Source organism: Antechinus flavipes, chromosome 2, assembly GCF_016432865.1.
Source record: "Antechinus flavipes isolate AdamAnt ecotype Samford, QLD, Australia chromosome 2, AdamAnt_v2, whole genome shotgun sequence".
NCBI classification, from domain to species: domain Eukaryota; kingdom Metazoa; phylum Chordata; class Mammalia; order Dasyuromorphia; family Dasyuridae; genus Antechinus; species Antechinus flavipes.
Window position 1 is genome coordinate 522878512 of NC_067399.1, and position 25272 is coordinate 522903783.

At 32.9% G+C, this 25272-nt stretch overlaps 1 protein-coding gene across 1 annotated transcript in view; it reads left to right on the forward strand.

Moving 5' to 3' along the window:
• Window positions 1-22420, forward strand: part of AP4E1 (adaptor related protein complex 4 subunit epsilon 1) — a 97515-nt gene extending 75095 nt beyond the window's left edge. The window contains exons 16-21 of the mRNA XM_051980649.1: window positions 3737-3872; window positions 8307-8565; window positions 14061-14630; window positions 15766-15956; window positions 17359-17516; window positions 19278-22420. Coding sequence (XP_051836609.1) covers window positions 3737-3872; window positions 8307-8565; window positions 14061-14630; window positions 15766-15956; window positions 17359-17516; window positions 19278-19438 — 1475 coding nt within the window. The 3' untranslated portion in view covers window positions 19439-22420. The remainder of the gene's footprint in view (window positions 1-3736; window positions 3873-8306; window positions 8566-14060; window positions 14631-15765; window positions 15957-17358; window positions 17517-19277) is intronic.
• The last annotated feature ends 2852 nt before the right edge of the window (window positions 22421-25272 follow it).

Genomic DNA, 25272 nt, shown 5'->3' on the forward strand with positions numbered 1-25272 from the left:
TTTTAAATCTTTAAAGATGGCTGTCCTTTCCAGGTCATGCCTTTTTCAGTTATAACATCCTTAATTCCTTCAACTAATTATCATAAAACATAATTTTGAGGCCTTATGTCTACTGGGAGCACATCTACCACTGCCACTTTTCAGACCTCATTGGAGATAAGTCTAGAACCCTGCACACAGGAATGCCTCCTAGAATACTTGTCCAAGTTTCAGTCTCCTCTCTTCCCTATAATTATCATTGAGGGAAAAAAATATTGTGGAAAAGGGGTCTATCTTCCTTGCCACTTCAGCAATGGACAAACAGGCCTATGGTCAGGAAGATTCAGCTTCAGAGTTAAAATCTAGCCTCAGATATTTACTGATTGTGTGACTGAGTAAGTTGCTTAACCCTGTTTACCTCAGTTTCCTTATCTACAAAAGGAACTAGAGTAGGAAATGACAAATTATTTCAGATTCTTTATCAAGAAAATCTCAACTCAAGTAACAGAGTATTCAAGACTGAAAAATCACTGAACAACAACAATTTGTAGTGATCTAGATAGACCCAAGGATATGTACAACAGAGTAATTTTCCAGACATAGTTCCAAATTGCTTTCTATATTAACTGATTCATAACTCCCCTAAAAGTACATTAATGTGCCAGATGAGAGATTTTCTCAAGAATGTCTTTGTATCAGGGGCAGCTAGGTGGCGCAGTGGATAGAGCACCAGCCCTGAAGTCAGGAGGACCCGAGTTCAAATGTGATTTCAGACACTGTATAGCTGTATGACCCTGGGTAAGTCACTTAACCCCAATTGCCTCAGCAAAAAAAAAAAAAAAAAAATGTCTTTGTATCTCTCCAGTCACTTTCCAGTGACTACATTTTGTGCTTCTCTCTCATCTTAATTAACCCTTTCTCCCTTCAACATACTTTGTTAATTTTTCCCCTCTTAAGCCGCGTGCTCAATTTGAGTTAGTGGGAGCTAAAAAAGGCTCTTACACTCCTAGGCAAGGTGTCTAGGAGTAAAGAAGTAATAGTCTAGTGTATATTTGTCCTGGTCAGTTCTGAATGCTACATTTTTGGGGGAGAAAAAAAAATCATGATATGAAGAATGTCCAAAAAAATGTTCTTAGTCTAGGGCCTTCTTTGTTCTATCTGGATCACTACAAATTGTTGTTGTTCAGTCATTTTTCAGTCTTGTTTAGACCTTTCCCCAAATAAAGCAAAGAAAAAGGAAAAGAACATATATGTATAAAACTTTTTTTTTTTTATCAAAGAACAAATGCAGAGTGAAATGAGCAGAATCAAAGAAAGTGATTTGTATTTTAGCAGTGTTGTAAAGACAAGCAAGTTTGAAATAACAAAGATCTCTTATCAATGCAATGACCAACCACAATTCCAGAGGCCTAGTGATGAATAATGTTAACTACCTCCTGATAGAAAGATGATGAACTCAGTATCAAGACAAACATTTCTGGATATGACTCATGTTAGACTTTTTTTTTTTTTTTTTTTGCTTGACATGCATATTTGTATCAAAAGAAAAATAGGAAAAAGTTAGGAGAGAAAAATACTTGTTAATTGAAAAAAATTTAATTAAAACAAAAAGAAAGCTACCTGTTTGTGTCCCACAGTATATGACCAATAAATGTTTGTTTTTGTTTTTAATGAATGCTAGGTTAGGAAATCATCAGAAGATGAGTTTTGCCCCAAATTTCCTCTGGTTTTCCTCAAATTACAAAATAAACTGAGGCCAGGTATAAGCAAAACAATAGCAGAGATGCAGGAGATTTATGATTTGGAAAATTAACTGTGACCATGATTTTCTTTGAACAAAGCACTAAATAAAGTATTACTGGATCTCCCAGCACACACAGATGATTACATAATGAAGGCCAGAAGTAAAGGAAACGAATCTGGCCTTGAAAGATAAACCAGTAAAACATTAAAGGATTAAAATGTTTTTCAGATCCCAAAACAGATACTGTCTAGGTTGAGTTTTACTGAATGGGTTGTTTAACCTTGACTGTACTTTATCAGTAGGCCTAAAAGTCCATATTTGGTGATTAAATTATAAGATAAAGGATGATGATTTTTTAAAAAATAGTTTTTTTGTGAGGGAGGCAGTTAGGATTAAATGACTTGTCTAGCGTCACACAACTAGTAACCTGCATTTGAATTCAGATCTTCCTGACTCCAAGGCTGTTGATCTATCCACCATCTAGGTACCCACTTATTTTCTTGTTTTCTTTTTTTGGAGGCAATCAAGGTTAAGTGATTTGTCTCAGTCACATAACTAGCAAGTTGTCTTATTTACCATTCCAAATTGATGAAGTCATTACTTTTTTATATTATTGTATCATATGTAAAAAAAAAAAAAAAGTAAGGAATCCATTGGACAAAGAAATAGTTGGAGGTTCTTTAGGGAAAAGATAAAATTTGTGTTGAAAATAATCAGTTGAGGAAATGTAATGTAAGAGAGAAAGAAATAGAGACAGAGAAAAAAAGAGAGATTGATTTAGAATATAATTCATTTTCATAGTTAAGAAAGAACAGTAAATTTACATAACAAAATAGGGAAAAAGAATAGCTTTAGTATTGGTGCACAGGAGATATCTATTATTAGTTTGGAGATGATTATTTGAAGATGATTAAATCTTATATTGGAGACAACTCATTCACATGGAGAAAGCATATATATATTGGCCATTTGCAATGTATAAGTGATAATTTAAAAAGAAACAAGTTTTCATTTAGTTTTTTCATTGTGAACTTAAACATCAAATAATATGAGTATTTCCATTTCCATTGTAGGATGAGAGAGGATTGTACATGAAGTTAAATCTTTGTTATAGAGAACTTGCCTTTTCTTTTAAAGTATATAATAAGTTCAACATGTAACCTTTTTCAAAAAACAATAGCTTATTTTAAAAAATACGTTCAAATAGTTTTCAACATTCACCCTTGCAAAACCTTGTGTTCCAAATTTTTCTCCCTTCCATAGATAGCAAGTCATCCAATATAAATTAAACATGTGCAATTCTTCTAAACATATTTCCACTATTATGCTGCACACACACAAAAAAAAGATCAAAAAAGGGAAAAAATAAGTAAGAAAAAAAAAGCAAGCAAACAACAACAAAAAAGATGAAAATACTATATTATAATCTACAGTCAGTCCTCACAGTGCTCTTTCTGGATGCAGATGGCTCTCTCCATCACAGGTCTATTGAAATTAACTTGAATCACCTCATAAACATGTAATTTTCAAAATTGTTCTTGTCTATGATTCCTTCTGGATCCAAGTGATATTCTGAGTGTGTTAAGGTGGGGGAGAGCTGTTTGTACCAATATACTTACATGTGTGTCATGTATCCTGTCATCCATTGATTCTCAAATTGTGCTCTGGATGCCCTTGAAATCCTCAAGATCCAGGGTACGTGAGATCAAAACTCTTTTCATAATAATGCTAAAATTAAGAATACTAATTTTAATTCCTAACATGGTTAGATTGCTAGTTACAACTCTCATAAGCAAAACTCTTTAGGGGATCCTCAATAATTTTTATGAATGTACAAGAGTCCTAAGACCAAAAAAGTTAAGAATCATTATTATAACCTTTCTGATTCGGAAATATTCCTATAGAAGGAATCATCCTGTGCCAAAAATTTAATTCTTTAACCAATTAAAGATAACTTTGCCCCCCCTTTTTTGCTTTGTTTTAAATTTGATCCTTGTCTTTTTAAAATTCTAGTTCTCAATTTTGAACCATATGGACTGTCCTTTTCTTCAACTATGTCTTCATCTGGTTGCACTGGACGGCAGTCTCCAGCTGGCATCTCTCTTAGTTCTGATGTATCCGGGAATAGTGCAGAAACAGGACAGAAGGAGTAAGTTCCTTTCTTGTTGAAATTAGATGCTAGGTGAGAACATGTAAATGTTTAAATATCTATCTTCCAGTGTGCCATTTATTTTCCATTTGTTTATTTTCTTGGTTTATTTTAACAAGGCTAGAATGAATTCTATGATTCTCATAATTTTGCTCATTTTTGGATAATTTCCAAAGGGATGGTAACCCATCTGAATGTGGAACATTTCATTTTAATGGATTAATATCATCCTTGGAATATAAACTATTAGAAAGTTGATTTTTAAAAATATATAACATCCTGTTAACTGCAGTACATTAAATGTATAAAATGAAATCAGTAGCATGACTTTTTAAAAAATAACTTATATCAAGTAAGAGTGATGGCTCTTCAAAATAGCTAAACACTTATTCAGAATCTCTTCATGATTGTCTTAAACCTTTGGTATGTTCTTTTTAAAATAATAATGCTGGTAGATCACATTTTTAATAGTATTTCAAGACTTGCAAAATGCTTTCCTTACAGTAACCTGGGAAATTATCAGTGTAAATAGTATTATCCCCAAGGATGGGGATTATTAAGGATGAGCAAAATAAGACAAAGATTGTGACTTGCTCAGAGTCACAGAGGTAATCCAAGTTTACTGATGTTCAGGTCCCACTGTATCATTCTGTATCTTTATTGCAAATGTGTATGTGTGGGGCTGGATAGTGACAAGTATTTGAATTTGAATTTTGGAAATAACCTGATATTTAGACCCCAGCCTGGTGAATAAGATGGGTGATTACTAGGAAGTACCACTTTAGCTTAAAAACAAAGTGTAGTTGTCAAGAAAAGAAAGTTATTTTCTTTGTAATTTTGTTTGTAAATGATTTGTAAACTTGTTCTACAAGCAGTTCTCTAAGTGTTTAGGCAGTGACTTCATCATTAAAATAAGATTTTAACTTTTTACAGCAGAGGTTCTTAAACTGTTCTATGTGGTTTAGATCCTTTTTGTCATCCAGTGAACCCCTAACCCAACCTCTACATCTTTTCTCAGAGTGATGTTTTTATACATATAAAATATATAGGATTAAAAAGGAAGCCAATAATATTGAAATAAATTCATCAAAATATAAAAAATAATAGTAATAAGTTTATGGATCTCAAGTTATGAATTTGCTACTCTGCAAGACAATGTTTTTTTTGGATCTATGAGCCATGTATATTTATTTTAAAAATTATTATGATTGAAAAGTTGTTACTTTTATTTTTATTCTTTAAATGAGATAGCTATTTTAAAAAATGCTAGAAAAATCACCTATAAATAAAGGCATGGAAGCCTAATGTCCTGAGTATAATAGCATAAATTCCAGTTATGCGTGACTATTCCTACTTTTCTGCTCTTACTACCACTTCCTTTACCATGCCTTGTCCGCTCAGTTAGGCCAAAGAGTGGTGGGATTTGTCCAGAAGAATGAGTCAAGAATACAAGTGATAGTTAGCAGGAGGGCCTAAGTGTTAAAAAACAGGAAAGAGGGAGAAAAAAAATGGCAACTTACATTACTAAGTAGGAATTAATATAGCTTCGCAGAACAGTTGCAGATGATGCAGGGCTGGATGTGAGGTTGAATACTTTGAAATATTTTTATGAAGCCTACTGGTTCATATTTGCTCCTTATGGGAAAAGTTGTTCAAAAATGTTCATATGTTGTATTTAGAGAGTGGGGCATACAAGATAATTGTGTAATTACAGGGAAGCTTCTTATTTTCTTCATTCTCAGTTTCCTTTTCCTTTTAAGTTTTTTACTGATGTCTTTTATATTGATTTTTACATCATCATTTCCCCAAATTAACTGTGAATTAACCCTTGTAAAGAAAAAGAATTGAACAGAACTCATCAACAAAGCAACAGTATTTGAAATATTTTGCACCTGCAATTTTTTATCTCTATACTGACAGGAAGGATGTATATTTTATTATTTGTCCTCAGTAGCCAAGATACTTCATTGGAATTTACCTGAGTTCTTTTTATTAGTACTTAGCCTTCAAAAGAGTCTCTCCAAATTTAAATTAGGCCCTCAGACAGCAGACATGTAGTCTGTCGCAGAGCTTTATATGCATTTTACAAATTAGGAAACCAAGATATAAAGAAGTTAAGTGATTTATATAAGGGCATACATTGAATTAGTTAGTGGAAGAGCTAGACTTCAAACCTACTCTTCTGAGTGGTTCGATGCTCTACTACACCACTTTGCTTCCCAATAATTATGCATCTCTTTCCTGGGATTTCTACAAGATAAAATGAGGGATATAGATAATAGTAAAAGTATGTGGATAGGTGAAATGTATATGGGGAAAACCTTTTTAAAATCGCCATTGGGCTGCTTTTTAGTTATTTGCTCAATTTCCCAGTCTTTTTTTTTCCCCCTTGAAGCAACTGGGGTTAAGTGACTTGCCCAGGGTCACACAGGTAGGCTGTGTTAAGTGTCTCTGAGGCCAGATTTGAATTCAAGTCCTCCTGATTTCAGGGCTCTATCCACTGCACCACCTAGTTGCCCCTTCAATTTTCCAGTCTTTAAAAAAAAAAAAAGTTATTAACTGCTTTATTTGTTGTTTGAACTTTTCAGAATATCCACTGAATAGCAGGTCTGTAGGTGACATTCTAAATGGGGCCAGTTAGTATTCCCAGCATGTAATTAAAAATGAATGTAGCCATGAACCACCATTTTCATTCATTATCAGAAATAGTGCAAATGTGATATAACAATCAGTAAACCCAACAATTTTCACCTTATTCCTTTTGAATAAAATGATAGGTTGCTAAGTCAGACTTTTAAAAGCCATTTGAAATTTCTTTTTATTAGTGTCTCACTTAGCATAAAGCCTAATTCACAGTAGGTATGTATAGGAAATCAAATTATATAGTATCTGTCCAAGTAACTTACAATCGGAATGTATCCTGCAGGTGTGATTATGCATGCTATGATTTCTGCTATAATGAGCTTAGGAATTCTGAGCTAGAATAGGAATAAAGCCAATTGAATATCCTCACTTTCACCTTTTGAAGAGAAGAGGTGATACATAGTCATGTCTTTTGGATAAGTAGTTAAATCTAATTAAATTTGGACTTCACATCAGTCTTGTATGTCACATCTTAGGCCTTTGGGCTAATGTCTGCCTTTAAGATTCCCTGCTTCTGGTCTATTTGAACCCATGTGCATAGTTTGCTATCATGTGGAGTGTGTAGGATCAAAGACAAATTTTATATGTCTTCCTTATTTTATTAAATCCGCAAGTGAGGAAGAGGCAGCATCTGGGTTTTAAAACATTGTAATCAGTCTATCAATAAGGCATTGTAACCAAAAGTTAGGCTGGGAAAATATTGTTATGATGCCAGTCACAGGCTACAATGTCCATATTCACTCATTCTATAATTTTTGTCCTGGGGTTGCTAAATAAGGCCAATACCAAATCTTATTCCTGAATTTAGCTCTTTTATAGGCAAGTTGAGTGTGTAGAGTTAGAATTTAGTTTCTTTTGCTAGTCTGAGAGTAGGAAAGGTAAAAAGATGAATAATATTCTCTTGCTGCTTTATCACTATTTTGATTTGGGAAAGAAATGTATCCTAGATTTTCTTTAAAAAAAATACACACACATATTTGCTATTATTCCTTTCTGAGTACCTCTTTTTCTTAAGAGCTTATTTTTAAATTTTTTTATTTTAAAATTGTTTATTTTTAAAAAGATACTCAGGCTTTCCTTCATTTAAAAATGCACATATATTAGTTGAGAATATATTATTTAGTTGACATTAAAAAAAAACCCTCTGAACTAAAAATAAGTTGCATGTTTAGAAAAGATTCTTTGTTTCTCCAGAAGATTCCTTCAGTAATATGTAGTCGTTTTGGTTTTGCTCTGGCCCTGTGCTTTCATTGGTAGGGAATTCCTAATGTGGAAACTTTCTTCATTAGTAAAGAAAATCAGTAACTTCTCTGTAACTTAGAGCCTTAGTTCCCTAGAACACTAGATTTGAGTGACTTGCCCATGTTCAGACAGGCATGTGTCAGAGATATCTCCAAATCCATGTATTTTTTTACTCCAATGTCATCTCCTTTAGTTGCTGTGCATTATTCTTCAAGTTTTGGATTAGAGTTCATTAATGATGTGATGAAGAAAATGAGATTGAAGTCATTGTATAATGAAGTATCTCTGGAATATCGGAAGTGAATTATCTCATTTTTCAAACTTTCAGGAATACATTTATGCATTAAAGTAAAAAAATGTACTAAAAAACACAGTGGACGATGTCTAGACTCTTGCATCTTATTCTGGCTATATGGTTTCAATTATACTTTATCATATTAGTGCTAAACTACTTTACGAAAGCTGTAGAAACAGTTACTTTTGGAAGAATATTTTAGAAAAATAATTCTTTGGTTCTGGATTGACTTGATTCATTACCAATTTCCTTAGAACAAATAGCCTGAAGCTGGAAGGTGTGAAAAAATTATGGGGAAAAGAAGGCTATCTTCCTAAAAAGGAAAACAAAGCAGGAAGCAACCCTGAGCTTCAGCCTATTGCTCAGGACAGTACATTAGTGGAGAATGTGGATCAGATGATGATGAAGAAGGATCAGTCCCAGGCTCTTCATCATTCTGAGGAAGAAGCAGAAAAACAGCGTCTGGCTTCAACATTATTTGTTGGGCTGGGATCAGAAAGTGCAGTTAGTCTGGTAAGTAGTCTATTATGTTTCTCTATGTATCTCTGTTAGTCCATTCTTTGGGCAGAAATATCAATATGCTGTTTGGGACATTAATGGAAGCAGTTGATGATGAAGAAACTAAGAAGGATATGTAAGGTTTGAATAAGATTGGACAGTAGGAAATGTGGTTAACAGTAGAAGAGAGTACTAGCTGCTATTTTGAGAGAATTCTTTGTAAGCTTAAAAAGTACCATGTATGTGTGAACTGACAATTTTGTTATTATGATTCCTTTTTAATTCAGTTCTTCTCATATAACAGGCTAGAGAATTTTCATTCTCTAGGTTTATATTCAGTCTGAATAGAGAGTTTCTACACAGTGCTTGACACATACTAGGTGCCTGTTGACTTGACTTAAATTGATGCTTCCTGCTGACTTCACAATGTAGACCAATGCTTTGTTGCTTTGCTTTTTCTACACCACTTTATTTATTTATTTATTTTGGGTGAGTTAAGTGACTTGCTCAGGGTTACACAGCGAGAAGATGTTAAGTATTTCTGGTCAAATTTGAATTCAGGTCCTCCTGAGCCTGTGCTCTATCCACTGCACCACCTAGCTGCCCTTCTATACCACTTTTTTAAAAAATGTGTTGAAGTGGGATACAAAGGTTCCTCAGTGCACATAGGAGAATTATGTTATAATCCCCAGGTAGAGATGCTGAGATGCTGGATAATGAAGTGGAAGACCTGCTTCAAGAAGAATTTTCAAGTGAACAAAATTTTTATTAGTTTTCCCACCACTTTCCTTTTTTATAAGCCACCTTTTGAGGTGGTGGTGTCCTTATGATATCCCCTCCTGAGATCCATAGTACCCTGCCATAGTGTCCTGTTAGGGACCAGGGAGACAGCTAGGTAGCACAGATAGAGTGCCATACTTGGAGTCAGGAAGACTCAGCTTCCTGAGGTTAAATCTAACATTAGCTATGTGACCCTGGGCAAGTCCCTTCACTCTGTTTCCCTCAGTTTCTCAATTGTAAAACGAGCTGGAGAAGAAAATGGCAAACCACTTTAGCATCTTTGCTAAGAAAATTCGAAGTAGGATCAAGAAGTCCAGCATGACTGAAAAACAATTGAACAAGAACCTACAGTCTCAGCTTTTTTCTTCAATTACCTCTGTTTAAAAAAATTACATCTTGAATCCCATTTTCTTAGGACATTTCTCACTGCTAGGAATTTTACAACTATTTCAAACTAAAGTATTAATAGATGATAATGGCTTAATGTTATTTCATAAAAGTTCTACAACATAACTACTTTCACTGCTTTAATACAAAAGAAGCGTGACTAATTGTGGACATTTCAAGTATCGACTTAGGCCAGTGATAAGTTAATTTTGGTGAGAGAGATTATTTTCCCAGTTCTTCAAGTCACACATATCAAGATATAAGGTGGGCTGTAATGGGGAAGGAAAAGAGAATAAGCATTTGTTAAGTTCCAGCTTTGTGCTAGGAACTTTGATTAGGGTTATATGAATATTATCTCATTTAATCATGTAAATGTAAAACATGTTGCCTCATTCTCTGACCACTCAAGTTCTTGGTCTAAGAGCTCAGTTGTAGTCATCCCAAGGTAATCAGAGCCTAATAGAAAAAGTTATGTAGGCCAAATTTCCCAGGAAGCTAATGTGTGAATCACAGTCCAATTTGTTGATTCACTATCTTGTTTGTTGCATAGCAGCCTGCTGAGATTTTCTTGGTGCATTCAAAATCAATGATGCAGTTATTATGGACATGAAGAGTATTTCTAAATAAATTGTAGTTAAAATGATTACTTTATCCATTTATATTGTTACTCCAACATCCCTAGTTATAAGTTGAGGAATTCACCAAACATTTAAGAACAGAATATTGTATTAGATGCTAGGAGGGAGTAAAAGATAAATATAGTCCTGACCTTGGTATTTGTGGTTTAGTAGGGACATATAACATATATACAAATAATTACAAAATAATTTTATGAAATTAAAATAGAAGCAAGCTAATAGCTTCATGAGTAGATCATGTTCTGGGCCTGTAGTCAGGAAGACCAGGATTCAAATGCAGCCTAAGATACTTACTAGCTGTGTAGTGACTCTAGGCAAGTCACTTAATCTTTGTTTACCTTAATGCACTGGAGTAGGAAATTGAAAACCACTCCAATATCTTTGCCAGAAAAATCCCTATTGGGATCACAAACAACAAAATGCTGGAAAATAGAAGATCTATCTCCAAAACAATTGAACTGGAAAACAGATTGAGAGAGATCATTTAAGGATCATTAGATTGCTATTTGAATGTCAGGACTATAAAAAATGGACATCATATGTCAAGAAATTATAAAAGAAAACTGCCCTATTTGTTATAACCACGGGACAAAGTAGAAATTGAAAGAATCTATGATAAACTGCCTGAAACCCCCAAAATGAAAATATCAGTAATATTGTAATCAATATCTAGAGCTTCTGGGTAAACCAAAAAATACTTTAAGCAGTCAGAAAAAAAAAAAAAAAAAGAATTCACATCCCGAGGAGCCACAGTCAGGATCAAACAAAATTTAGCAGTCTTCATTTTAGAGGAATGAAGAGCTTAGAACATTATATTCCAGATGTTAATGATCTTGGCTTACCACAAGAATAACTTATGTACAAAACTGAGGCTATTCCTACAAAGAGAATAAAATTGATCTTTAATGAAATAGAAGACTTCTAAGTATTCTTGAAGAAAAAATCAGAACTGAATAGAATTCTTAAAAAATTAGATGTGATAGATCTAGAGAATATTTAATAGATATAGAAAGAAATATGTATATATATGTATATATATATTTCCCAATAATATATGGCACTGTTACAGAAACAGAATATATGTTAGTTGATCAGCAAAACAGATTAAGTTTACAATATAGAAGCAAATGAACACACAAACCTAGTGTTTAATAAAGTGAAAGATCCTAGCTACTGGGATAAGAACTCACTATTCAGCAAAAAAATTGCTAGGAAAGCCATCTAGTAGAAACCATGTCTAGATCAACATATATATATATATATATATATATATATATATATATATATATACACACACATACACACACACACACATATGTATATTATATTTATAAGCTTATATATAAATAAATATATATATTAGTTTATATATAAATATATATTATTTATATAAGTCTATATATATATAAGTTGTCTTCATATAAGAAGACAAACCCCAAATGGGTACATAATTTAGTCATGAAGGGTGACATCATAAACAAGAGAATAGAAGAGATTGCTTTTTAGATCTATGGATATGGAAAGAGTTAAATTCATGGGAACTAACGTTAAGACAATTTTGATTACATAAAATTAAAAAGTTTTTTGCCCAAACAAAACCATTGCACCTAAAATTAGGAGGAAAACAGGTAAAAGGGGAAAAAATTCATCAAGTTTCTCTAACAAAGACCTTATTTCTAAAATATAAGGAAAGTTGAGTCAAATTTATAAGAATAAATACTATTCCTCAATTGACACATGGTCAAGGGATATGAATAGATAGTTTTCAGAAAAACAGTCTAATGGCTGTGCTCAAAATCACTAAGTTGCAGATTAAAATAACTGAGGTAGCATCTCATACCCTTCAGATTGAATAAAATGATAAAAAAAAGAAAATGACAAATGCTGGAGAACTATGAAAGAACATAAGTGCATTGTTGATAGAGGTGTGAACTGCTCCATTTGTTGTGAAAAGCAATTTAGAACTATCCCCCAAAAGTTATTAAATTTCACATGCCCTTTGACCCAGTGAATATTCTTATTAGTCCTATGTCCCAAAGAGATCAAAGAAATAAGAAATGGATATATATATATATATATATATATATATATATATATATATATATATGTTTAAAAAGGAAATTATTTATAATAGCTCCCTTTATGTGGCAAAGAATTGGAAACTAGGCATTGAGAGGCCATCATGTAGGGAATTTAACAAATTATGTTAAATGATTTAGATAGAATATCATTATGCTGTAAGAAATTATGAGAATGATTTTAGAGGGATCTGGGAAGATTTGTTTGAACTGATACATAACAGTGAATTAAGAGGATAATCTGTACAATAACAACAGCATTGTAAATATAAACATCTTTAAAAGACCTTGGAACTCTGCATAATATAATAACCATTCAGAGGATTCATGATAAAACATGCTATCTAGTACTAGATAGAGGTGATGAATGGACCCAGAGTGCAGATTGAAGCATTTTGTTGTTGTTGGATATGATTTAGGAGAGAATTATTTTTGCTCGACGATATTTATTTCTAGCAAATTTTGTTTTTCTCATTTTCTCTTAAGTAGAGGAGGGAGATAGGAAGGAGAAAATTCAAAATTGAAAATAAAGTAAAATTGAATTTTAAAAAAATTGAACAAGAGAAATGATTGGAGAAGGGTGGTCCTGGATGTAGTGAAAAAAATCTTCATTGATGTTCATTGAGAATGGGCCAGGTGTGTCATATGTTCTATGTATGCTGTTCTATATAGATAGGTTATATTTACATATAACATTTTTAGGTTTTCAAAACCCGAACATATGCATGGATAATTTTTTACAACATTATCTCTTGCACTCACTTTTGTTCTGACTTTTCCCTTCCCTCCCTCTACCCCCTCTCCTAGATGGCAAGCAGTCTTGTACATGTTAAATGTGCTATAGTATATCCTATATCTTGTGTTGCATTTAAAAAAAAAATAATCAGGGGCAGCTAGATGGCACAGTGGATAGAGCACCAGTTCTAGAGTCAGGAGGACCTGAGTTCAAATCTGGCTTCAGACACTTAACACTTCCTAGCTGTGTGACCCTGGGCAAGTCACTTAATCCCAGTTGCCTCAGCAAAAAAAAAAAAAAAAAAAAATTATCAGAGATACAATGTATGTTTTAATCATAATTAGAACAATTTCTCCACATTTAACTCTTTTGTTCCTTTGGACTCTTATTTTGGCATAATTTAGATTATGGGAATTTTTTTTCATGTTCTATAGGCTAATGATTTATATCATGTGTAGTTTCTGTTAATGTCCTTACTTGGGATTATAAATATAAACAGTGTCGTATCTTATCTTATATAAAAACAAAGTATCTATCCTTCACAAGGTTTATTTAATAGAGACCTGGGTTGTCTGGTTTTATAGTCTAATACTACAGAATGTAATAAATCTTCAAGTTTAGGTTAAGGTTGGCTTTCTGACCTCACTTTAATTTTGATTAGTTGAAAATAACAAAATTTATTGAATTATTCAAAGCTGTGTAGTCATAAGAATAAATTTCTGGACTTGTTAATTGTCTGTATTGTGATTTTCATAGTTTGTGCTTTGCCCTGCAGAACCTCATCAGGCTAATAGAATTGTTCATTTGAACCTACTTAGATTTAGGCCATTATTTTCTTATATCATATCAAAACTCATGAATAGTTTCTTTCTTTCTTTTTTTTTCCTGCAGCTGGGGAAAACAGATACTGTCTCTCACAAGTTCCGAAGGAAATCAAAAATGAATGACATCAAAAATAGAGAAGTAACTAGTACACATAACATTAATTGTTCTGATTTCAGTCCTTTGTCAAATGCACCTTATGAAGATAATGATCATCTGAACAGTTTTCAGGACAAAGAGGACATAGGGTTAAAGAAATGTTCTCTTGGTTCAGAATTTTTGGAATCAGGTTTAAAATCTGAGTCATTGACTGAACTGCATTTGGTTGAGAATTTCTCAGCTTGCAGCCTGTCTCCACCTTCTTTGTTTGAAGATAATAGCATGGAGATTTTTCATCCTCCTCATCCTACTCTTTCCTCATTTGCCAATGAAATGTCTTTGACTTCATCTTTACTGGAAGAGTTAAATGAACATACACATTCAGATTTAGTGGAACTATGTAACAGTGAAATGTTAAAAGTATCTTCTTGCAAAATTTGGAAAGATGACTGCTTATTGTTGGTCTGGTTGATTGTCAATAAAAGCAGCTTGGAACTGAAGAATATGAATTTAGAAATTACATCTACAGAAAATTTCAAGGTAAGAAAATTGATGGTTCATCTTTTCTAGCTTTAAAGAGAGACACTTTTTGCTTATTAGTTTTTTTCTTATTAGTAATAGTACTATTTCACAAACTTACTCCAACTACCAACTTTTACCTCTCTACAAAAAAATAAAAAAAGGAAAAGAGTTGTCATAATTTCCATACTCCAAAGAAGGCAAGAATGAGAACATTTTAAGAAATAAGAGTCATTTATTTTCTTTAGAAAAAAATTTCTTTTAGAGAAATAAATGACTTTAGAGGTTAATAGGGAAAGTGTTAATCATTAAAATGAGTTTTAAATTGATACAGAAAAACACTTAACTACCTACTGAAACAGAATAAAACATTTATTAAAAATCTAAGAATTTGAGGAAAAAATTGGGTAACTTAGCTAGTTGACACACACAGTGCACTAAGCCTGGAATAAGGAAGGTGAGAGTTGACATCCAGTCTCAGACATTTGCCAATTGTGTAACCCCTGGACAAATCATATAATCTATGCCTCAGTTTCCTCAGCTGTCAAATGAAGATAACAATAGCTTCTATCTCCCAGGGTTGTTGTGAGGATCAAATGAGATAATATTGGTAAAGCCTTTTACAAAATTCCTGGCACATAACAAGCACTAAGTAAATGCTTGTTTCCTTCACGGAGAGATCAATATGTGAATGATAACCAACTCACCTGTTTTCAGGGCACTTCTTTTAATTTCCTTATTTATTGTCTTACATTAAATGACTGGGTGTTATTTTTGTTTAGTCTTTGGTTCTAGCAGACTACAAATATGATCTATAATAGCTGTTCTATTACAACAAAATAATTTGGAATTTACTATAATGGCATTTGATAGAACAACTATCAGTTATTGAACTAGACTTTTTTGTTTTGAATATAACTTGAAATAAGTGGACTTATTAATGCCTTTCTCTTGATAATCTTTTATAAAGATTGCATTGCATTGCAAAAGTTGCATTGATATTTTATTATAGAATTTTAAAACATTCTTTATTGATTATTTTTGTGGTAGAGGGGGAAATTTTCAAAAAAAAAAATCCCAAAACAAAGCTATCCCATGTTAATTTATTGATACTTTCCCCCCAAGATTTTAAGTGTAATATTATATTGCTTTATAGATTCTTGAGCATCCTGGCTTCTGTTTTCCTATAATAGAAGCAGAAAGCACCAAAAGCATCCAGCATCATGTAGAGATGGAAAAACTTTTTACAGAGGAGAATCTTTCTGGTTGTGTTAAGTATAAGGTGGAAGAGGATCCATATATTCAGCTAGAATTTTCAATAACCTTATCACTCTTGGATTTCATTAGGTAATTGATTTCTTACCTTTTGTGATAACAGTTTAACTGGATTTGGTGAAACCTAAAATTTCTCATGTTTCTTTTTTCTTTTAAAGCAGTTTTTTCATGCTGTATAATTCATTGATCTCATTAAGTGTTGTTCAATTCAGCTAATTCTTTTTTTTCCTCCTGAGGCAGTCGGGGTTAAGTAACTTGCTCAGGGTCACACAGCTAGGAAGTGTTAAGTTCTGAGATCAGATTTGAACTCAAGTCCTTCTGACTTCTAAATTGGTGCTCTATCCACTGTGCCAGCTAACTTATAGATTCAGATAATTCTTATGGCAAAATCTCTTATAGAATACTTAATTTTTTATCATCAATAAGAAAAAAATAACATCTATTGTGTTCAGAGTACTATTCTGGAGAGTGTGAGAGGCTACAAGGAAAGAGAAAACATGAATCTGTAGCAAATTCTTTTTATTTTTCAAATATACCCCCTGGATCAGTGTTCTTTGTAAAAGATATCTGAAAGAAAAGAAGAAAACACCAAAGATTCATTTTTTAAAAATCGTCTTTGATTTTTACATTTTGCTTTCTGTCTTTAAAATATAGTAAGTATGTATGTAATATTTATCAAGTACTTACACAAGTTGGACCTGTGGGGAAAAGAAAATTGTAAGATATAGTCGCTGTTATCAAAGAACCTTGTCCATGAGTATATATGAGAACATGGTAAACATTTGCAGATTAAGCATAGTATTTTTCTAAAGGTATTACTTTATTAAAATTCTCACTTGTTTTTGGCCTAATTCCTGTTGTGTTTAAGTATTAAAATGAAAGTACATCTGGAAGAAAATAAAACTCACACTTTGACTCAAACCTGGGTTTGATGGAGTGTAAACTCTGACAAGTCTTTTTAAGCTTGGTGTGCCTGAAATAAAGACTTGGGAGTGGATTATATATTTATTATCTAAGATACTACCTTGGTTCATTTTGCAGAGGTAAGTACCAGAAAGTTGGCCAACAGGTTTACCAACAGTTAGTGAATTGTTTTGGCCACAGCAGTTTAGGAATACTGTCTACTAAGGAATAGATGGATTATTGCATGCATTGTTGAAAGGGATATATCTAAACTGATGAAATCATATTGACATGATATTTATTTATAATTATTGATATAATAAAGTTAATTGGTAAAATTATTCACTGAAGACTAATCAACAGTGAGTGTAAACTGTGAATTTGGAGTTCAGTGAAACATTTCTTGATGTCAGTGTTTTTTAACATTGAATTGGAAGTTGAAACTGTCTTATCATTAGTTTAATAGGATAGAAGCAAAGTTGCTTCATTTTTATAATGATTGTTAAGATGTTTATTTTTATTTGTGTCTGACAAATTCTTTTGGATACATACTAACAAAAAATAATTTCAGACCAATGAAGATTTGTACTGAAGACTTTGGGAAACTTTGGCTTTCTTTTGCAAATGATGTGAAGCAAAACATTAAAATGTCAGATTCTCAAGCTAATTTGCCTTTTGCCTTGAAGATCCTGCAGCAGAAACTAAGATTGTACATCGTTGATATTATAGGTTTGTAGAATTTTTTTAAAAACCCACAAAATTTTTTTTTTTACCTTTTGTCCTCTCATGCATGCCACATGCAAAAAAGTGCTTATTCTATACTAAGCACTTAAATATTATCATCATGCCTACAAATTACTACCATTCATCTTAGACTTCTAATAGCTGACTAGAGCTGCTGGGTTGTGTTTTTTGGAACTTGCAGAATTGCTTAGAATTGGTATAACTTTTTGTGAACAGAAACATGCTTTTATGACTTTTCAATTAATATTTTAGAAAAAATAAGTACATAATTTATTCAGTTTTGAAGTATCTTAAAAGCATTTTGATTTATTAGCAATTATTATATACATGAAAAGTGGTGCTATATGATTGGTACTTAGAAATATAATTTAATACTCAAATATACCCATGGCCCCATTTACATTTGATATTATTTTTCTATTTTTAAAATTCTGAGCTTAACAAGAACTGAAATAAACACAGACAGACACACACACACACACACACACACACACGCACACGCACGCACTCACTCTAGAACAAAAAGAGAGCATTGACCATGAAACTATAAATCTCCATACTAAATAGCTTGCTTTTCTTTTAAAGTATATGACAAATTGAAGTTACTTTCAAAGCTATCCTGCTTGTCTGTGATTTCTTCTGATTTTCCTTTATTCTCTTCTGTGCATTTAAATAATGTTTCAGTAACTTATTTGGGGGGGGCAGAAGAGGGGTAGTTTATTCTAGCCCTAGCTCTCTGCATTTCCTTTTTCTCCACTGAGAAAAAAGAAAAACAAAAAATTTTTAACAAGCTCATAGAGAAGGAAAATTAATTTCCATATTGTCCTTGTGTGTATATCTCAATTTGCAACTTGAGCAGTTTTTGTCAGGAATATCTATGGAACACTTACAAATACATTTGTCAAATATTCTTTAAAATTTTCTGACTTTGTAAAAAAATTTCATTATATTAAGAACAATTACATCAAACTTTCAATTTTGTGTAGAGTAATATCTGAAACATTATTACTTTAGACAGTAAGTACTTTAAAAAATTTTTGGTTATAATTTTATTTGTGGAAAAATTAAATTTACCATTTACATAATCTGTTTTAGGCATGTCATGATTTTATATGTAATTCTAATTTTTCTATCCACAAAATAAAGAAATAGACATAAATTAATGTATGTTGAAGAAGTGGACATTATAATGACAAATTTGTATTGTAGAAGAATATATATTGAGAAAATCATTACCACATTGACCAAAGGCTGTACTTTTTTTGACCACTGTCTTATAAATCATCTACCAAGTATTAGAAAAGTTGCTATTTGATTAATGGAAGCAATATAATACCAGTAAGTTCATAGTTTCTTATATAAGAGTAAAATAACTGAAAGCATTGGCATTACATATATGTACAACATATACAAATACTATTTTGGATCATTTTCCATTCAAGATAATGACATTTGTCTTGGATCATTACCCACTGAAAATAACTTTTCCATCATGATTTTTCTTTTCAAAAATAAAATTTAGAATTTTAATGTTTGATAAATAAAGTATTATGCACCTAACTCAGTGTCCTGTCCAGAGGAAGTGCTTTATAAATAACTATTGTTTAGGAGAATAGAACAATGCTTACATGAACTCAAATGAACCTTTAATGATAGACTTGAACTTTGTTTCATGATATATATTTTATATTATTATGCTTCTGAACTGATTGAGTTTGAGAATATATAATTTATGTTTTGTTTTAGGAAATGAAGGAATATTGGCCTGTCACCTGCTTCCATCAGTCCCCTGCTTGTTGCACTTAAGGGCTCACGAAGGAATGGTAGCTCTGTGGTTCAGATCCTCTTGTTCTACTCTTCCAGATTATTTACTTTATCAGTGTCAAAAGGTGATGGAGGAATCCTGATTAAAACTCTGCTTGTTTTCTATTTTAAAGGTTTACATAGATAAAATGATTTACCAAAGTAAAATGAACTCACGGTACATCTAATGAAAAGGGAAATAATTTGGCTTTTAAGTGTTTCCTAAAGGACTTCTTAGATAAGAAAATGTTCCAAGAAACTGTAACTTTATCACTTTGCTCAGGATTGTATAGTATTTGTGTCTCTTCAAAAGTGACCTAGCTGTATTAACATTTAAAAATTATTAATGATTTAACATGACTTAGAGTAGAGAGAGACTGAAAATATTTATTTTGTAATAACAATTTTTTAGTTAGCACAATTATGCTAGAACTAGTGGATTTATACATAAGGTTAAGTCTCAGTTATCTGCTCTAATGGAGAGAGAAGTAAGTGGATAATCTCAAGTGTTATTAATATTTGGTTTTGAAATGCATTGTCTTTTCATAAAGTATTTATTTTCCTAATTATGTTTTGATTAGACTAGTATTAAAATTAGTTTACATTTTTTGAGTTCACACCAACTGAGGTTGGCGATGGGGGCCCAAAAGCATGTTGGGCAAGAGGAAGCAATCTTGACCTTTAACTGTGTTATATTTAATCCACGCATGTAACTGAGAATTGGTCATAAACTGTCTCTTTCTCATCTGGTTACTTTTTTTTAAGCTGAAAATTAATCATTGTTCAGACTATATATTTTTAATAATACCCTATTAAACATTATATAGAAATAAAAGCTCTAATTGAGTTTACAATAAAAACATACACCTCATTTATAATAAATATCTTGGCATCATTTGGTACTTATTTAGCTTTAAAAGTAAAATGGCATTCATGCTTCTTGATCCTTTTTAAAAACAATGAATAGCAACAGCACAGATAACCTGTAAAAGAAGTGCAATTAAGATATGCCATTTTCTCATTCTTGAGATCTTTTTTTTCCTTCACCTTTACATAGGTAGCTGGCAGCCTCTTAGAGTCACTATCAAAACTGCAACTTCTATCAGTAAGAGGAACTTATTGCTAAATTGAGTTGTTTCCAAAATTTTAAGATTATAGATTCATGCTAAAAAACAGTATTTTACAATCTTTCAAAGTACAAAAAGAAAGTACAAAAGTACTTTATGAAAATTTTTCATTTTTCAAGTGGTTCACTGGAAAGTTTTCAGATAATACCATATTAAATCATAGATAGCAGTTGATTAGTTATTTAATTTATGTAGTTACTCACTTTAGTCAAAAGCACCTAATCACAGCTGATGAAAATATTAAATGCTTTTCTTAGACCTGACATCAAACTAGTTGCATATATTCTCTAGAGTATGTCTTCCCAGCAACAAACAGTATTTTCTTATAGCTAATTTTAAGTTGCGCATTTCTTTAAGAAATACTTTATTATTATGACCTATTCGTTTAAACATAGAGTAGGATCCTGCTTACAACAACAGTGTTAAGAAAAAGAATCATCTACATTATGGATGTTCCATACTGTGTTGAGGGAGGACCTCCTCTTCCATCCTTCCCATGCCTAGGCAAGGGGAAAGAGGGATTCTGGGGGTACAAGCCAGCAATGGTATGGCAGTCTTCCCTATGGTTCTGTTCCATTCTGTTATTTCTGATGCTACTGCAACAGTTGTGGTAGAGAAGAAACATCCCTCTGTCACACTGAAAAAGCATATAATGCCATATGGGAACTTAGGCTCCTTCCTTTGCTTGCTAGGGCAAGCTTGTGCTCTTGAGCCCATCTCTGAGCCATGAGCTTATGAGCAGGTAAGTGGCTCATTTTGAGGGAACCCTGCAAGCCTGTTCTTGCCTTGGTTATAAGGGAACACATCCTTCCCTTGTACTAGCAATAGTTACAGCAGTGGTAAAGCCAAGAGATTGATGCTGTGGGCACAAAAACCAGTAAGTAGAGGGAGGTATACCAGGAATAGGTGAAGGCTTATCACACCATTGTTTTTTCTGCTGTTTGGAGTTCTTCCATAGGAGACATACTTTCCCTCTTTTAACAGCTTAATCTAATCAATACAGCACTGCTTTAAGACGACATTTTTTATATGTGTGATTTCAAAACCAAATGTTACAAATACAGCTTATGAACAAAACTCATTAGATTTTAAAGTATTCAATAACAGTACATATAATGCTTATTTTTATTGAATATTTAAATTCTAAATCAGGGATCATCCTCTTTACATTTTATTCATTTTGATTGTAATAGGATGAAACTGATTTCAGATGGGACTTGCAGAACCAGTCTCATTGCTGCGTAGTCAACTTTCTATACTAGATTTAGGGACAACATTAAACATGTTGGGCTGCCTAGAGGGCAGGAGAGCTTAGCATTATGAATACTTTTCACACTGGACCTCATTGGAATGTAAGTGGCAGCAAAGATGAGACTGGAGTGACTAAAAGGAAAGGCAATTGAAATCTAAGGGCAGTGATTATAGATAGAAGTTAGATGTGGAGGGACATATATAGAAAGAGAAGTTTTGATGTCCTAGCAGACGCATCTAATAAGAGTGAACCTTACAGGAAGAGAAGGGAAGGAAAGGAAGAAATCAGAACTGTGGATTGGAGTTTATAGGTATTGGTCAAATAGTGATTGAGATTTTAAGTAGCATGCCAGCCTGTGGTTAGCATATCAAATGTTGCAAAGCTCTGTCTCAAATACTTAATGTTGTCTAAGAAAATTTCTGTGTGGTGGAAAGACAGTGTTTTATTCCTCTCACTCTCCTTTTATTTAATATTAAGTTGAAATTGTCAAACTATCTTTTTTCATGGATAAAAGCCATTTTTGTCTTGTCTACAGCCAGTGAGTTTTTGGAAACGCATTGAACTTACTCATTTGTCTATATGTTTTTAATTGTGTTAAACTTTTGGAAAAGGAAATGAAATGTATCTTAATAGGCAGTGATTTTCACATTTTGGAGTTGGGTTCTATAATTTGGAAAAGTTCAATTAAATGTACAACTGTCATAAAAGTGTCACTACTCCTGATTCATGCATTCATTATTTTGTAAGTAGTTAAATGACAATTGAACAATACCAGTGCAGCTAGTGGTGTTGACTAAAAGAGTAGAATCAACAGAGAAAAGGGTCCGTGGGAATAACTTGTGCTACTATTACAGTAGTAAGGTACTGAAGCTTCTTACAAACAGTTCTCTCACTAGAGAAAAAGAAATTTTAATAATAAATTCTCATATTCCCTCTTCAAATGATAAGAAAAAATTCACAGTGACTCATTTAGTGCCATCATGTTGAAAGAAGCAAGAAAAAATAAAGCTGTATTAAAAATGTAGTAGAGTACTTGTTTAGATGTCAATATTAAAAGAATTTAAGTATAAAGGCATTTACTATCTGTGGCCTAAAGCAAAAGAATTAACTTCTCTGTATCTCACTTCCCTTATTTGAAAATGAGAAAGTTGGACAAAGTTATTTCTTAGATTCCTTCCAACTTTAAATTTATGATTCTATGAAGATTGTTTAGGGTTCAGGTTATGACTAATGCATCCCCTATAAATCTCTAATCTGGATTTGGAGATTCATTTTTTTAAGCTTTTTATTTTCAAAACATACATGGATAATTTTTCAATATTAACTCTTGCAAAACCTTGTGTTCCAAATTTTTCTGCCCTTCTTCCTCCCCTCTTCCCCCTTCCCGCCCATAGCAAGTAATCCAATATATGTTAAACATGTGCAGTTCTTCTATACATATTTCCACAATTACCATGCTGCACAAGAAAGATCAGATCAAAGAGGGGAAAAAATTAAAAAGGAAACAAAATGCAAGCAAACGACAACAGAAAGAGTGAAAATACTATGTTGTGACCACACTCACTTCCCATACTCTTCTCTCTGGGTGTAGATGGCTCTCTTCATCACAAGATCATTGAAACTGGTCTCAATCCTCTCATTGTTGAAAAGAACCATTGATCTTCGTATAATCTTGTCATGCCATGTACAATGATCTCCTGGTTCTGCTAAACCAATTCATATCATTGATTTTTAGAGTTTGAATAAACAAAACTTTGGCTGACCCAAGTTATAGCTTTCTTCCTGTAGTACTAGATAACTGTAGTGGAACTTGGATTTTCTTCATTCATTCAGAAAATTGTTGGAAAACTGTGACCTGGAGAGGGCACAAGAAAATTTTTAGACTCATTTGCCTCAGGATTCCATGGCTCCCCAACCTTTGATTTTACCAAACTCTTTGAAACAATGTGAAACTGAGATGAAATGGCAGTCTCCATTTAAGATAAAATCTAGTAAAAATAAGGACAGAAAAGACATCTGCACTGATAAACATATCTAGCAACTACTCCATCATTTGCAGTTCTTTTTAGGTGAAATGGTTTTGAGTCAAGAATTCACATCACACTGGATAGAGATGTTTGCAGTGTCATTTGCCAAAATTGAGCTTCTGAAGAATTGAACAATTGAACATAAAAAGGGCATCAAAATGTGTGTAGTCAAACTCTCAGGGATAGCAGTTACATACTTAGTCTTAATAGAAAAGCTCAAGGAACTTTCATGATGCGGGGGTGGGGAGGAAGGGGGTTATGCAGAGAGGGGCTGTTGAAAACTAATGTAATAGGACATAACATTTTATTATTTTAGTCACTTATACTATTTCTTGACCTGGAATTTGGGACTATGGAACGTATACACACAATATTCCAATTTTACTTATCCACCATTTGGAACACATCAAAGTGAATGGATAAAAAAATATACATACACACAGAGAGAGAGAGAGAGAGCGCAACAGATCATATGAATAAAATGAGCTGGAATGGATAGAGGGAACTATGGGATTGGGAGTTTTAGGTCAAGGGACATGAAGCATCATTCAGATAGAATGTGAATTCATATTACTCAATTAAATGGAGAAAATATTCAGTTGGTTAACTAGCTGCGGAAGGTGCTAGAAGAATTGGTATAAGGAGCAAATTATTTGGAGATTAGACTAATTGAGAAGCAAAACATAATGATGTTAATGTGATTTAATCTTGGATGAGATAAGTCACAATCAAGTGTTCTTGGATGAGATAAGTCACAGTCAAGTGTTCAGTGAGCTCTCCTTTGGAATGATTGACAGTATAAAATACACTGTTTCTCAGTACTTACATTCTGTCACTTACTACTTGCAAAACCTGCTGATTTGTATAGTATCTTCATTTGACTGGCCATACACAACAAAGGGCAGTTGGATCACACAGCTCCAACTCCAACATTGTGGGATACTGCAAAGGAATTGATTCCTTTCATTCAATTACTAACTTTATCATTGTTTTCCTCCAATCCCTAACAAAGCAAACCACAATCTTAAGGTGGAATAAAAACCCCAAGAGGTAGAGCTGAGACACTAGAATCACCCACAGAGACCATTGGGTGTGAAGAGGTTCAGCTGTGGTCCTTTTCTGGATTGCCCCTTTATGACTAATGAACTCATCCCACCTCTTTCTCTCCTAATCCTGAGTATAAGAATAAACCATGCCCCTCCCTTATCCTTAATTCCCTTACCTCTCCTGTGACCTACTCAGCCCACTTCTTTAGGTACTGAATATATTTTCCTTCATACTTCCTGATTCTGCTTCTTGGAGGAAGTTAGAATATTCCTTACTTCCCAGTATCACTTCTAGACTCTTCCTTTGCCAATATCACTTATCAGCCTCTCCTCTTCTGAGGTTCACTCCATTAAGATTCTATGGACCCTTAGAACATTCTTCCTCATTTCCCAAATGTAGTGCCTGTCTTCCTCTCCTTCCATATTTTTGCTCTTATGTATATTAGGGACTTTTAGTACTGATGGTCCCACAAATATTCTAACCTT